The sequence below is a fragment of the Notechis scutatus genome, chromosome 2, assembly GCF_049901735.1.
Source record: "Notechis scutatus isolate UNSWTSFEM ecotype Mainland chromosome 2, rNotScu1.2, whole genome shotgun sequence".
In the NCBI taxonomy this organism is placed as follows: Eukaryota; Metazoa; Chordata; class Lepidosauria; order Squamata; family Elapidae; genus Notechis; species Notechis scutatus.
The window spans coordinates 122,874,711-122,888,013 of NC_142010.1; the positions used below are offsets into that span (position 1 = coordinate 122,874,711).

The 13,303-nt window shown below is 38.4% G+C and overlaps 1 protein-coding gene across 1 annotated transcript; it reads right to left on the reverse strand.

The window, feature by feature from the left end:
- Nucleotides 1-9,971: 9,971 nt before the first annotated feature.
- On the reverse strand, nt 9,972-12,896 carry KCNJ16 (potassium inwardly rectifying channel subfamily J member 16). The gene has a single exon (XM_026675819.2). It carries the CDS (start codon nt 12,816-12,818, stop codon nt 11,526-11,528), a length of 1,293 nt encoding a protein of 430 aa, XP_026531604.1. The 5' UTR covers nt 12,819-12,896; the 3' UTR covers nt 9,972-11,525.
- Between the last annotated feature and the right edge of the window lie 407 nt (nt 12,897-13,303).

Consider the following 13,303-nt stretch of genomic DNA (forward strand, 5'->3'; position numbering starts at 1 on the left):
AAGATTTGGAGAGCTAAAGCTCTTTTTTACCAAGCATCCAGGGAAATGGTCAAGAATCTGCATAAAAAGAACCAGTCACTGCAGTGAATGACTCACTGAAAAAGATGCACAGCATTATTTTGAGTCTGTAGTGTTAAAGCCATTAAAAAAAGATTAGTGTTCTGTTACTACGTTTCCTCATTCTAGTTAGATCATTATCTGAGATAGTGGATTAAGAAACTATGATTAACCACAATAGGGAATTGATAAACCCCTTAGATGTTACAATAATCAAGTTTGCTTAAAAATATACCTCCAATTTTTGTGTGGGTGAGTTTTCAATTGTTGAGGCATTTCCTGTTAAAAGATTTGGTGAATGTTGATATTTTCCTATTGACCTACTCTATGTTGCCATTTGTTTTTCACGGTCAGAGTTTTAAAGTAACAATGTTGGATTGATATAACCTGATCATTAGGAACCTATTTTCCAGGAGTAAAAATAAAAAAAAATGTAAATAAAAGTAAAAAACTGTTGCCATGCCAAAAGAGAATTCTGAAAGCTGTAGTTCATCTAGAGGCTACAATAAGAAGGCTATGTCTGTGAAAAGTAGGCAGCCAAATAGAAGATGAGCATTTCTCTGTTCCATGATCTTTGATAATATTTTTATTGTCTATAAGCATGTATGGTTTTTGTCTTTTAGCTGGGGCCAGGTTCTATAGTAAACATCAGAAGCAGTGGTTCATATTTCAAGCACAATCAATGTAATTATTTTTTTCTGTGGCAATATTACACATTGGTGTTTTTCAAACTCAGAAATTTTAAGATGTGTGGACTTCAACTCCCAGAATCCCACAGCATTTGACATGCTAGCTGGGGAATTGCCGAAATGAAAGTTGCCAGGATTGAAAAGCATTGCTAAGTATTAATATAGGAAGAATTTACCTCTGAGTTTGTTATGTGTATCACTTCATGAAAAATCACGTGAATTTTTCTTTTGCTCAGATAATTGGGTTGCCCCCAAAATACTGAAACAATTTTCAACCACACACCCAGCATGTGCAAATGTGACTTGGCAGCATTTAGTTTCTTGAAATGGATATCTCCTTGGTGGAGTTATGTTGTGCCACAACATAGACAGCTGCTGTCTTTGGAATGTTCCTTGTACAGGGTAACTGGTATTAATTTTGTTATGCATTTAGCCTTGGCCAAATAAGCAATACCGTCATCATGCATGTTTCTGTAGGTGTGTATATGTACAATATAAAAGCAGTGGTACAGATACACAATTAGAATTCAAAATTTGATATCTTCGTCACTAATTAGTAAAGCCAAGAACTCAGTGTGTGTTTTTGTTTATCACATCTATATGCTGCCAGAATTTAAGGCTATTGATGGTGATGTTAATTTGTCTCAAAAAGCAGTTATTTGACAATGTAGGACAATTAAGTATATTATTTCCAGTAGCTAGGTTCATCCTTCACCATAAACAAAACTAAACAAGTTGGTTCATAGTTTGGATGAATCTATGAATCCAGCTGCCAGCTGCCTCTTAATCAAGGAAAAAAATACACTTACAGCAACACCTGGAGATAGAGATGGGAATAAATTGGATTTTATAAGTTGTTTAGTAGACAAGAAAAAAGCAGATAATAAGCAGATAATTGGAATCTTGTTCAGAGAAGAGTCTGTTGACCTGTGTATCATACTGGGCTTATGATTTGTACAAGTGAGAATGTTGAAGTGTTTACTGCCTGTCAACTAAAACGTTGAACTGATTTCAACATTCATACAAATAACTATGTGAAATTCAGCAACTTAAGAGACATTAAGGTGGGGCCTTTCCAACTAACCAAATGAGAAATTTAGGCTTTACCCTGAACATTGGTCTCACTGCTGTTGTCTTCCTTCCTTCCACTGCCCAAGGCCCTTTTCCTCTTGATGATCCATACTGTAAGAGGAAAACGCTCCTTGTATTAATGACTGAGGAGACAGCAAAGAGTTAAGACAAACTGGAAGGACCTCACCCAGAAACATTCCCATTATTTCAACCCTTTTCAGCATTAATGCCATCTCTTGTGAACCCTGGCTAAAAAGGATCTGCCAGTAATTTTTACAATGAGGTTGGGGCCATTGGCTATGCTTTCTGGGATGGATATAAACCCGCATGGGTTTGCAGCCAAATAATAGGCAATAGCATGTTTCCGCCCCTGACAACAGTTCTCACATATTCAAAGCTAAGCAAATTCATGGTTTTCCATATTTTTTGGATTGGTCCTTTCTTCTGTCCCAGGCATGGTAGGCAATGGCAAGAGATATTGTGGAAGTTGCAGTACAACATAACTGGAAAACAACAAATTGTTTGGGCCTGTGCTAGGTTATCAGTGGGAGATCTCTCATGAAACTCTGCCACCTCCTATGTAAGCCTTTTGCTGTCTACTTGGCGCTTCCTGCTTTTACAAGTTGTTTGCTTTAGAAGACTTAAGATGAGGTATCAGATGTACCAAATCTAAAGGGTACAAGTAAAATTAAGGTGAAGAACTGTCTGTTCTGACATTGATTCACTAATTTAAATTAAACATTCCACGAAAGAAATGGAGAAAGGGACTGAAAAGCAATATAGTTGACCAGATAGTTAAGTATACAAGGAATTTGGAGTGGCCAAAAAAGAAGTATATGTCAAGCAAAGAGCTGTTTTTCTCGGCTCAACATAAAAACCAGTAGGTTATAATCAATTATAATAATTACATAATTCTTGGTGAGCCTTTCAAAGGGAATTTGTATTAGGACAATCAAATTTTCATAGATTAGAAGAGTTGGAAGGAACCTTGGAAATATTATAGTCTAGTGCTGACCATTCTGGCAAATGGTTGTCCAGTCTCAGAAAAGCCTTCAGTGATGGAGCATCCCCAACTTCTGGAGGCAGGCCATTCCACTGATTAATTGTTCTCGCTGTCAGGAAATGTCCTCTTAGTTCTAAATCTCTCCTTCATAAGTTGCTTTGGAGAATAGGTTGACTCTCTTCTCTATGTCAGCCCCTCAAATACTGGAAGACTACTATCATGTCCCCAGTGGTCCTTCTCTTTGTTAAGACTAGACATACTCAATTCCTTCAACCATTCCTCATATATTTTAGCTTCCAGCCCCTTAATCATCTTGCTTTCTCTCTGCACTCTTTCAGAGTCTCAACATCTTTTTTATATCACGTGACCAAAGCTTCTGTTGTTGTTGTTTAAATGGCATTTTCAGTGTGTGTAATATTCTGCAAAATAAGCGAGAAATACGGTGAGACACTTTTTCCACTTGCAAACTCTTCCCAGCAATGAATGCTTCCTTACGCATGACATGCTACAGTTCCTCACCCACTAAAACGTGTATTTGTTTGTGCCACAAGGTGGCAGCCTGATGACCCCAAATATTTCACCACAGGAGACTGCAAGAGAACGGGGTTCAGTGAGGGCATTTGGCTATTTGTTTGCATTACATCCCTTTGGAAGAGTTCCAGGATGAAAACCAAGTCTTAGGTAAGATGGCAAATAACTATAATTAATAAAAACACATAAAAAATACATTCATGAAGCACAGTACTGAACCTCTTGAAATACATTTAAAAATACAGGGATAAATGGGGTGCAAGTGAAGCTTTATCCCTGGAGCTTATTTTTGTCAAGAAGTGACAGCCAGGTTGGCTTGCACTTAATTTCATTTTTTATTTAGAAGAAGAAAGTTTATTTAGGTCTTCAAGGAGCCAGAGTTCCTTTGCAGAAAGAATACAAAAGAAGTTGGAGGAAGCTCAACTTTCAGAGCAGCCTGTGGATTCGGAAATGCTCAATCGGTATCAGCTTTTGGACAGAAAGGATTTAATCCAAATATTCAGATATATTTAAATAATATGGGCTGTATTTAGGGATTATAAGAATCCCATTGGTAGCATTTCTTGAGGAATTACATTAAAAAAATTCTCAGGAACTTTGATGAATTTCAAACATTTGGGAAAAGAGCCATCAGGCCTTGGTATCCAGTTACCATATCATGTGCTTTCTCCTCTGTGAAAGATAATAAGCTTGGACTCAGAATGAGATAATAGCAGCTACTGGTGATGCACACTGGACATTTTCCTCTTATCTGGCACATCTTTCCAAAATGAAAATTACTTTACAAGCATAGTTAAGTCCCCACTGTTTTTTTATTTAAATCTGGGAACCATCAGAACTAAAGAGTAGTATTACTACCTTTTTATATATTTCCAGTTATTGATGTCCTTCTAACTACCACCACTATTATGTACAGACAGAAAAAGGATATAAACAGAACTGAGGCATAAGGCCCACTTGAGCTGGCTTGGGTCCAACTCAACTCCTATGGTGGTTTGACATTGAAATGAGACACAGGGAACTGTCTCTGAGAAAAATGCCAACCCTGAGAGAACTCAGGTAGCAGTATTTATTGAGAAAAACACAAGCAAAATATACAGTATGCATATTCAGAAAACAATGACCTCAACAGGAGATTACTTCACCAGCATGAGAACACACAATCTTGGAAAGTCCCAGATGTTACCTTGCTAGGATGAGATCATGCAGCCACGGAAAGTCTCATGGGAAAGTTTGGAAAGTCCCATGAGAAAGCACAACTGTGTATCTTGTACCTTGAACTTTCACCCATTTTCCTATTCCTTCTAAACTGGCAGAATCAAAACAGAATGAGGCACTCTGAGCAAAGATACTCCTACCCCCACCAAGAATGCCCACATCTTCCTAGACTTACTGCTAGTTATACAAAGGCCTTACAGAAAATGATAAAACGATCAATAGGTTATATTACCACATTCCCTCCTTTTTATTTATTCAAAGATAGGGGTGTTTTAGTGGCATAGTACACAGTTCCCTCATGACCTGATCCCTCACGCCGGAAGACTGAGGTACACATTTGTAATAGATTAGGAATACATTGAATAAAACAACATAATAAGATACATATAGCAATAATAATAACAACCCCTTGCAATAAGGAGCGAAACCATGATCCATCAGGAAGCCAGGACCACAGACTGTCCCAGAATGATGCATTAAACCCATCGGCTCCAGATTGATGCTGAGCAATACGATCTTCCATGTCCTGAACAGTTTTTGTAATGTTTGGCTCATAATTATGTATAAAAACACAACAATGTGAATGAATTAAAGCACAAACTCCTCCTTGAGCAGCTAACATAATATCTAAAGCATATCGATTTTGCAAAGTAACTGTACGAATTTCAGACATTTCTACATTAATCATCTTAATATTCTTTATAGTATCATTAAACATAACAACAGTAAAATTATTTAAAATATGAATATCCCTATAGTTCATAGCAATTCCCAAAGGCGGGATAAGACCTCGAGAAATTTGTGTCCATAGATTACCTCCCATGGTTAGGATCTGGAATTGCTCTGTTGTAGCACAAGACAACTGTTTTCTCCAGGTTGCATTCTTTATTAAATCTTTTTCCTCAAAAGGCACTCCATGCAATGTTAGTCCTTCTCCACTCTCCCAGGAAGGTGCATACACAACCAACAATTGGTGATGTTCAAGTTTTTGGCAGTTGTGCGCAAATCTTTAATGTAATTATTATCTGTCCACAAATCATCGCCCAAATCTCCGGCACGCTGAACATGCTGTCGCTGCTCTCTCCGCACCCGAGCAGCCCAGGACAGATTAGGCAGAATCAACAGGATCAGGAACCACAGATGCGCCATCCTGCTCCTCCGAAACTTCCTTCACAGGTGCCTGCGAATGATCAGGCCGAACACACCGACCAGGAACCCAACGAATTTGACCAAGATGTTCCACTGCTGCATAACCACGTCCCCACGTTATCAGCTCAGCAGGAACCCATGCCGGATCTGGAAGAAACCGCACCAACACCCGAGGTCTCACTGCATCTGTAGAAGGAGAAGAAAAATGCCTGCTGGCCGCTGCAGGGGGGTTACCAGACAAATTTAAAAATTTAAAGTATATAAAGCTAGATTTAATTGATCTTGAATCGCCGGAAGCCCCAGGAGCTTCCCTCCTTTTTTATTTAATTTAGTCAACATGGTCTTGAGCGTGGAATTATGACGTTCTACAATAGCCTGCCCAGTAGAATTATATGGAATGCCAAATTTATGTTCCACAGACCATTGTTTGCAAAACTGATCAAAACCGGTGCTCCGATAAGCCGCACCATTATCAGTTTTTAAAGTTTTAGGTGTACCAGCAACTGAAAAAGTCTTAATGCAATGATTGATGACATGTTTAACCATCTCACCTCTTTGAGGGGTAGCCATTAAAAATCCTGAGTAAGTATCCACAGTCACATGTATATATTTCCAAGGTGCAAATGGTGGATATTGAGTAACATCCATTTGCCAAATCATTGAAGGTTTCAACCCTCTGGGGTTAACTCCCATAGGGATATTCGTGCCCTGCTTTGAACAAGTTGGACATTGTTGAATTATGGCAGCAGCTTCTGCAGTAGTAAGTTTAAATTGCTGTGCCAATGCTTTAGCGTTTTGATGAAAATAACTATGACTATCCCATGGCTGGACAGTGAGGACTGAAGTTACAGCACTGTCAGCTTTGGCATTACCTTGTGATAAAATTCCAGGCAAATTACTATGACTACGAATATGAGCAACAAAACACACATTCACACGCTGCTCCAAACATCCTTGTAACAACAAAAGCAATCTTAAAATATCAGGTGATATTCCAGGAGACAAATAAGAACCTGCTACAAAGGGTAACAAATTATACACATACAATGAATCCACTATTAAATTAAAATCCTGATTGTGAAAATTTTGAAAAGCCAAAACTACAGCAGCAAGTTCTGCCTGCTGGGCAGACTTCTGCTCTGAAGTTACTTTTGTATGCCAAATTCAGATTTATCTTTCCAAACACAAGCACCAAAAACTTTCCCTCCATCAGTAAAAACTGTAGGAGCATCTGATATGCCCAATGGTATCCTTTCTTACATTTTGGGCACACTGATTTAGGACGAACACCCTGTCCCATTGATCTCTTATTCTGCTGACTTTGACCTCCTCCAGGAGCCCGACATTGCGCTTTAAAATGTCCAGGCTTCCCACAATTGAAACAATTTCCCTTTTGAGCATGTCCTGTTTGTAAAGCCAGAGCTAAAGTTTCCATGTTAAAAGACTGACTCCCAACCTTCCTACATGCATTAATCAAATCTGCGATTTCTCTCTCCACTTGCTACCAGTGGATTTAAAATCTTTTTGCAATCTGTGTTAGCTTGTTCTACTGCTAACTTAAAAAGCAACTCTTTCTGGGCGAATTGATTATCAATTTGTCTTTCAATAGCCAATTTCAGTCTGCTAATGAAATTTTCATAGGGTTCATTGTTCCCTTGTTTGATGTTAGTAAAGGTCTTCTCACCACCTTCGCCGTCAGGGAGAGACCCTATGGCTTGAAAAATTATTTGTGGGAGAAGAACGAACCCTTCCTCAGGCATACCATCTCTGTTGTTCCACTGTTGTAAAATTACCAGCTCCATAAAGCTGATCTGGGGTAACATTTGCTGTTCCCTCTGGACTGCCAGCTGTCTCCATTTCTGATCTAACACCAAATATTGAGCTGGAGTTAAAATCATATTCAACAGAGCTTTCCAGTCAGCCGGAATCATTTTATTTCCATAACCAACTGCTTCTAACAATGCCTGAGTATATGGCGTTCTAACACCATATTCTTTTGCTGCTTGCTTAACTTCCCTCAAAATTCTGAGCTGTAAAGGCTTCCACCCCGCTGCGGATTTAATGCAGCATCCATGACAATTTCCACTGGATTAAGTTGAACTTCTACTCCAAACTCCACCAAATCATCTCCTGATAATTCCCTCTATTCTTTGCTTCTTGAATAGCTGCAGTAACTGCATCCACCTGAACCCTTAAAGGTAAACTCTTATCCTCTGACAAAGTATTTCTAGCGCCAGACAGTCCCCCAGATTTATCTGGAGGTGCCGTCGGCGGCAACAAACGCACCGCATGGTAAAGCGGCAAACCTTCTTCGGGGGTGATAGGAGCGGTTGTTCATAAGTAGCTAATGCATCCATTATCACCCTCCAGGTTAACAAAATTGAAGAAGGGGCACGAGGCTCCTCATGCAAAAATTTCCCTATCTTTTTCCAGGACTCTACTTTAATACTACCTCCCTCCGGATATGACTTAATATTTTTCCAAACATACTGTAGTAAGTCCTCAATTTCTTTCTTTCCTACAGCACAACCCCTACTGCCAATTCCAAACCCAAAACTATTCCCAATGATCCTCTCAATTCCCTGATGTGCTCTTTCTGAGCCTTCGAGAGATCTCCCCATACTCACGAAAGAATCTATCTTCGTCCAGCGAAGAAGATGAGGGCCCAGTCGGCGTCCGCGACGATGAGTATAGGATGCGGGAAACGTATAGCTTTCAAGCTATCACGCCGGGTCACCATTTATGGTGGTTTGACATTGAAATGAGACACAGGGAACTGTCTCTGAGAAAAATGCCAACCCTGAGAGAACTCAGGTAGCAGTATTTATTGAGAAAAACACAAGCAAAATATACAGTATGCATATTCAGAAAACAATGACCTCAACAGGAGATTACTTCACCAGCATGAGAACACACAATCTTGGAAAGTCCCAGATGTTACCTTGCTAGGATGAGATCATGCAGCCACGGAAAGTCTCATGGGAAAGTTTGGAAAGTCCCATGAGAAAGCACAACTGTGTATCTTGTACCTTGAACTTTCACCCATTTTCCTATTCCTTCTAAACTGGCAGAATCAAAACAGAATGAGGCACTCTGAGCAAAGATACTCCTACCCCCACCAAGAATGCCCACATCTTCCTAGACTTACTGCTAGTTATACAAAGGCCTTACAGAAAATGATAAAATGATCAATAGGTTATATTACCACAACTCCCCTGGCAAAAATGGAAACAGAACTGTCTGTTTCCCTTATGCAAGGATCCCTGCTCAAATACCTGACACTTCTAGTTATAGTAAACCACTTGAAGCTGAAAGCCAAGCTGCCTCCCATAATATCGAGCACAGATTTAATTTTACATCAGCATTATAAGATTGAGGACAATCTGAGATCCTGCTGGCATTTGGAGTCTGTTTTTCCCGGCTTTCATGTCCTTTCCAGAACTTTGCTAAGGAGCGGTTCATCTGATACTATATGATATTCCATCTCTAGAAGTGGAACCTGAGCTATGATTTAGGAGAGACATTGTAGGGTTTTGAAACATCCATATGGATTCAAATTCATTTCAGAGAGCATTCTTCCAGGAGCACTTTCACATTTACCAATTCTTTATGTGGTCTGGCATTTACCAAACTGGTTAGTTTTCCATTTGGATTACTGAACACTTAATGGTTTCCACAGGACTGGCAATGTCAACCTACGGTAGTAAAAACAAATGGTCTTATGCCACTCCCACCCACCCCTTAAAGAATGATATAATTATAAAAAGTTATACTTTCAATCTAAAGTATTCTAAGAATGTTGATATCTTGCCGAATTTTGGAAATCATTTGCACAGCTAATGGCATAGCAGCCATTCATTCATTCATTCCATTTCTACATCATTCATCTCACCTAAATGACTCTTTCACCTTTATCTTTCCCAACTCTGCCTTGAAATGTGATGTTGGTTTGTGTATTTTCCTGCATTAAAGAAGTATGAAGTTCTTTATGTAAGGATACTAAAGACACCATTTAATTTATATTTTTCTATTAACTATAGATAATGCTCTTCCCAAGTAATTTTAGGCATTGTGTACACACTGTACACTCCTTCTGTTTATATCAGATAAAGGCAAACCGTGAACCATTTACTGTATATCCCACAAGTCCCATTTTTATACAGTCCCCTGAGATCATGCTGTCCTATAATAGATTAATAATGTTTCAGGGTTTTTTCTTTGTAACTAAGAAGTAGTAAAATAGATACAACAAACCCATTAATATGTCTATTTTATTCAAAAGCTCTATTCCATCAATATGTTCAGAGAAACTGATCTTCGAAGAATAAATTTGTGCTTATTTTTTTTCTCATTTCATAATAGCTATTATTTTCAATTAAAAGAAAATAAAACCCATAACTCCTGCAAAGGGTATCAGTCAGAGGTGGTATTCAGCAGGTTCTGACCAGTTCTGGAGAAACGGTAGCAGAAATTGTGAGTAGTTCGGAAAACTGGCAAATACCACCTCTGACTGGAGATTTTACAATATCCTTCCCCTGCCACATCCACCAAGCCACGCCCACAGAACCGGTAGTAAAAAGATTTGAATCCCACCACTGGTATCAGTGTTCCACATTTTCAGTTTTCAGTTAACACTTTTAAGGGAAGGATATTCATAAACAATTCTTCTCATGTGCCTCCAACACCACATATGATGTTTGCCCCCCAAAATTGGTGAGATACTGATTGGAAAATACACAGTTGTAGCTACATAAGTATGTTTTAGTTCCTCAGCAAACTAGTTAACCGATGAGGGCTTGTCAGAAGCCAGGTTTTCAAGAGCAAGTTTAAGGATGCTTGTAATGGGAATTAAGAGCCATCAACCTATGCTTAAAAGAACTGGTTTGTCTAGTTTACAGATCACTTGTTGAGGTTGCAAAATAGAAAAAGAAATCAAAATGCCCTGATTTAATTAAGTACTTAAAAATCAAAAGTAAAATAATAGATGGTCTCAACTATTGAGGAGAAAATGTTTATATATTAATTTTAAAAATCAGGCTTAGCGTTACTGTACAGTATAAAATTATGTTTTCCTTAGACAGGTAGAAACAACATTTTCTGCATAGAAATGTTAAATGATTTAAAAACTGCTGTTTGAAAATACTACAAATGTAGACTTGAATATATTTGACCTTATATCACCACATCAGATCAGTAATAGTTAAGTTATTCATATAAAGTGCAATAAATAAGGTGCTTTTGGCAAAATTAGTTACTTCTTTTAATTTTTCTGTGGAATCAGTATTTTCTCCTCATAGTTTATACATGACCTTAGTATGTTCATTTCCAAAAAAGTTATTTTTTTATTTATAATTTTAAAGAAAAGAAAATGCATACATTGAAGAAAAGCCTATCAATTTACAAAGAAACAAAGATTAGGATTAATTGTGCTGCAAGATGCAAATAACCAATTTTGAAACTATCTTGTCAATCTCCAAAAATTATATAACCTGGATCAATCCCAAAATATGTCTAAATTTTAGGTTGTGATTAATATTTCAAATAATTATCTCTTTACGAATTCAGTGATAACAGATTTGAATTTTCAATAAATAATTTTCAGTGTCACTATGCAGAATTTAATAATTTGTGAAAGACAACTGTTAACAGCTAGTTATATATTAAAAGGAATGTCAGAGTGCAATCTTAACAGTTTGTCAGTAAATCTCTTCCTTCATTTGAGGATGAGAGCACTAGTATTTAAGTGAACATTGTGCATTTGATAGCTGTTATAGTTAGTTGTACAGCTCTGCAAAAGTCATTGATTGCTAAATCTGGGATTCCATTGAAATTCTGCTTAATGTTGCTAGAGCTCTGTCATATGGCAGCTCCACTGTATTTATTGGACTGGAAATTTTGACTGACTCTCCAGAAACCTCAGAATGAATAATTAAAGCATCAGCACTAAACGATCTGATTCTGATTCCCGAGGAGCATGAGGAAGAGGAAGAGGAGGAAGAAGAGGAAATTTCTGGTTCTCCATTTGTTGTCTTATCACAACCTGTGTATTCTAGTTCCTTTTTATCCAAATGCTTGGCGCTACAATAAGGGGCGTAAACCTCAGTGGTTTCTTCAAATTGCAAGCAGTTGACTTTGTAGTATTTTTTCTTCAGTTGCAGAACATCATTGAATCTGTGTCCCCAAAGGATTTCTCTAGGCACATAGGAACTCCTTGACTGATGTGATGTTCCTGTTGAATCTCCAATGTAAACAAATGTAACCAGAATCTCAAAATTGTCCTTAGCCAGAGTTTTCCTGTCAAAATCGTACAGTGGACTATCCTGGTTAATTTCATGGACAATGGTCACTGGAGTGGCAAGAATGATCTGATCATTTAGCAGTTTTAAGTCTTTGTACTCCAATATCATCCTGCCCACCCTGTCTTCCACATACCTCAAGAGCTGAGCTCTTACGGTTCCTTCTACCATATGATTAGGTCGGAAATCACCTATTCGCCACATCAGACAGAGTTTACCATCTCGTAAGCCTACTGTTGCATAGTAGCTAAAGCGGATGGTCTGAGCTCGCTTTCGGGCAGTGGCCATTTTTGCTAAGGCAGCTCCAATAATGAATGTGTCAATGATACAGCCTAACACAGATTGTAGGACAACTGTCAGGATTGCTGCAGAACACTCATCGGTCACACAGCGAGATCCATAGCCTATGGTGGTTTGGGTTTCCAGAGAGAATAAGAAGGCCCCTGTGAAACTATTGACATTCTCCACACAGGGGGTGACTTCTTCTTCTGGCAACAAGTCTCCATGCTGGAGTGCAATGAGCCAAAACACTAAGCCAAACAATAACCAGGATAGGATATAAGATAAGGAAAAGATCACAAACATATGGCGCCACTTGATATCTACCAGTGTGGTGAAAATATCAGCCACATAGCTCTCCCACTCCCCGAAGATATGTTTGAAGTAAACATTGCAACTTCCATCTTTCTGAAGGAATCGCTTTTGCATTCTTTTAATCCCCACTGATGTAGTTTCCTGGTAACTCTGTGAATGTTTGAGTTTATTTGCTTCCATGCTGATAAGTTTATCGGTGTGCTCCATCATGCTTTGAGTCGGTATTGCGAAATTGGTTTAGGAGACACGTTCATTCATCTGTTGATCTGTCCCTCTCTTTTCATTTATAACCTGAGGGGGAAGAAAAAGAGCAAAAGCTTGAGATTTTCAATTGGGCCCCAGTTACATTTTTGAAGCCATATGTGGAATCCTTATTAACTTAAATGGGAGGTTGAAACAAAAAATAGATTTGTTTTTATGTTGCACCCTTAACTCAATATACAGTTTTCAATGGAACACCTTTTTCCGGTAATAGTGATTTATTCATCTTCTGCCCCTCTTGATCTTATTTTATCTTATCTTTAACCTGATATGTTAACTGACTGAGATGCCGAGTCATGTTAACTGACTGAGATTCTGAGTCAATGGTCATGTTCAAAGTATCCTTCAACCTTCACAGAATTGACAACAATTCTGTGGATACAATCAGGTCATTCCCCTGGCAACTGTATGGACTCCTCTGGGATGTATTTCCA

Excerpts from the sequence above, each read along its gene's own strand:
- KCNJ16 (XM_026675819.2), bottom strand. The coding sequence starts at position 12,818 with ATGATGGAGCACACCGATAAACTTATCAGCATGGAAGCAAATAAACTC.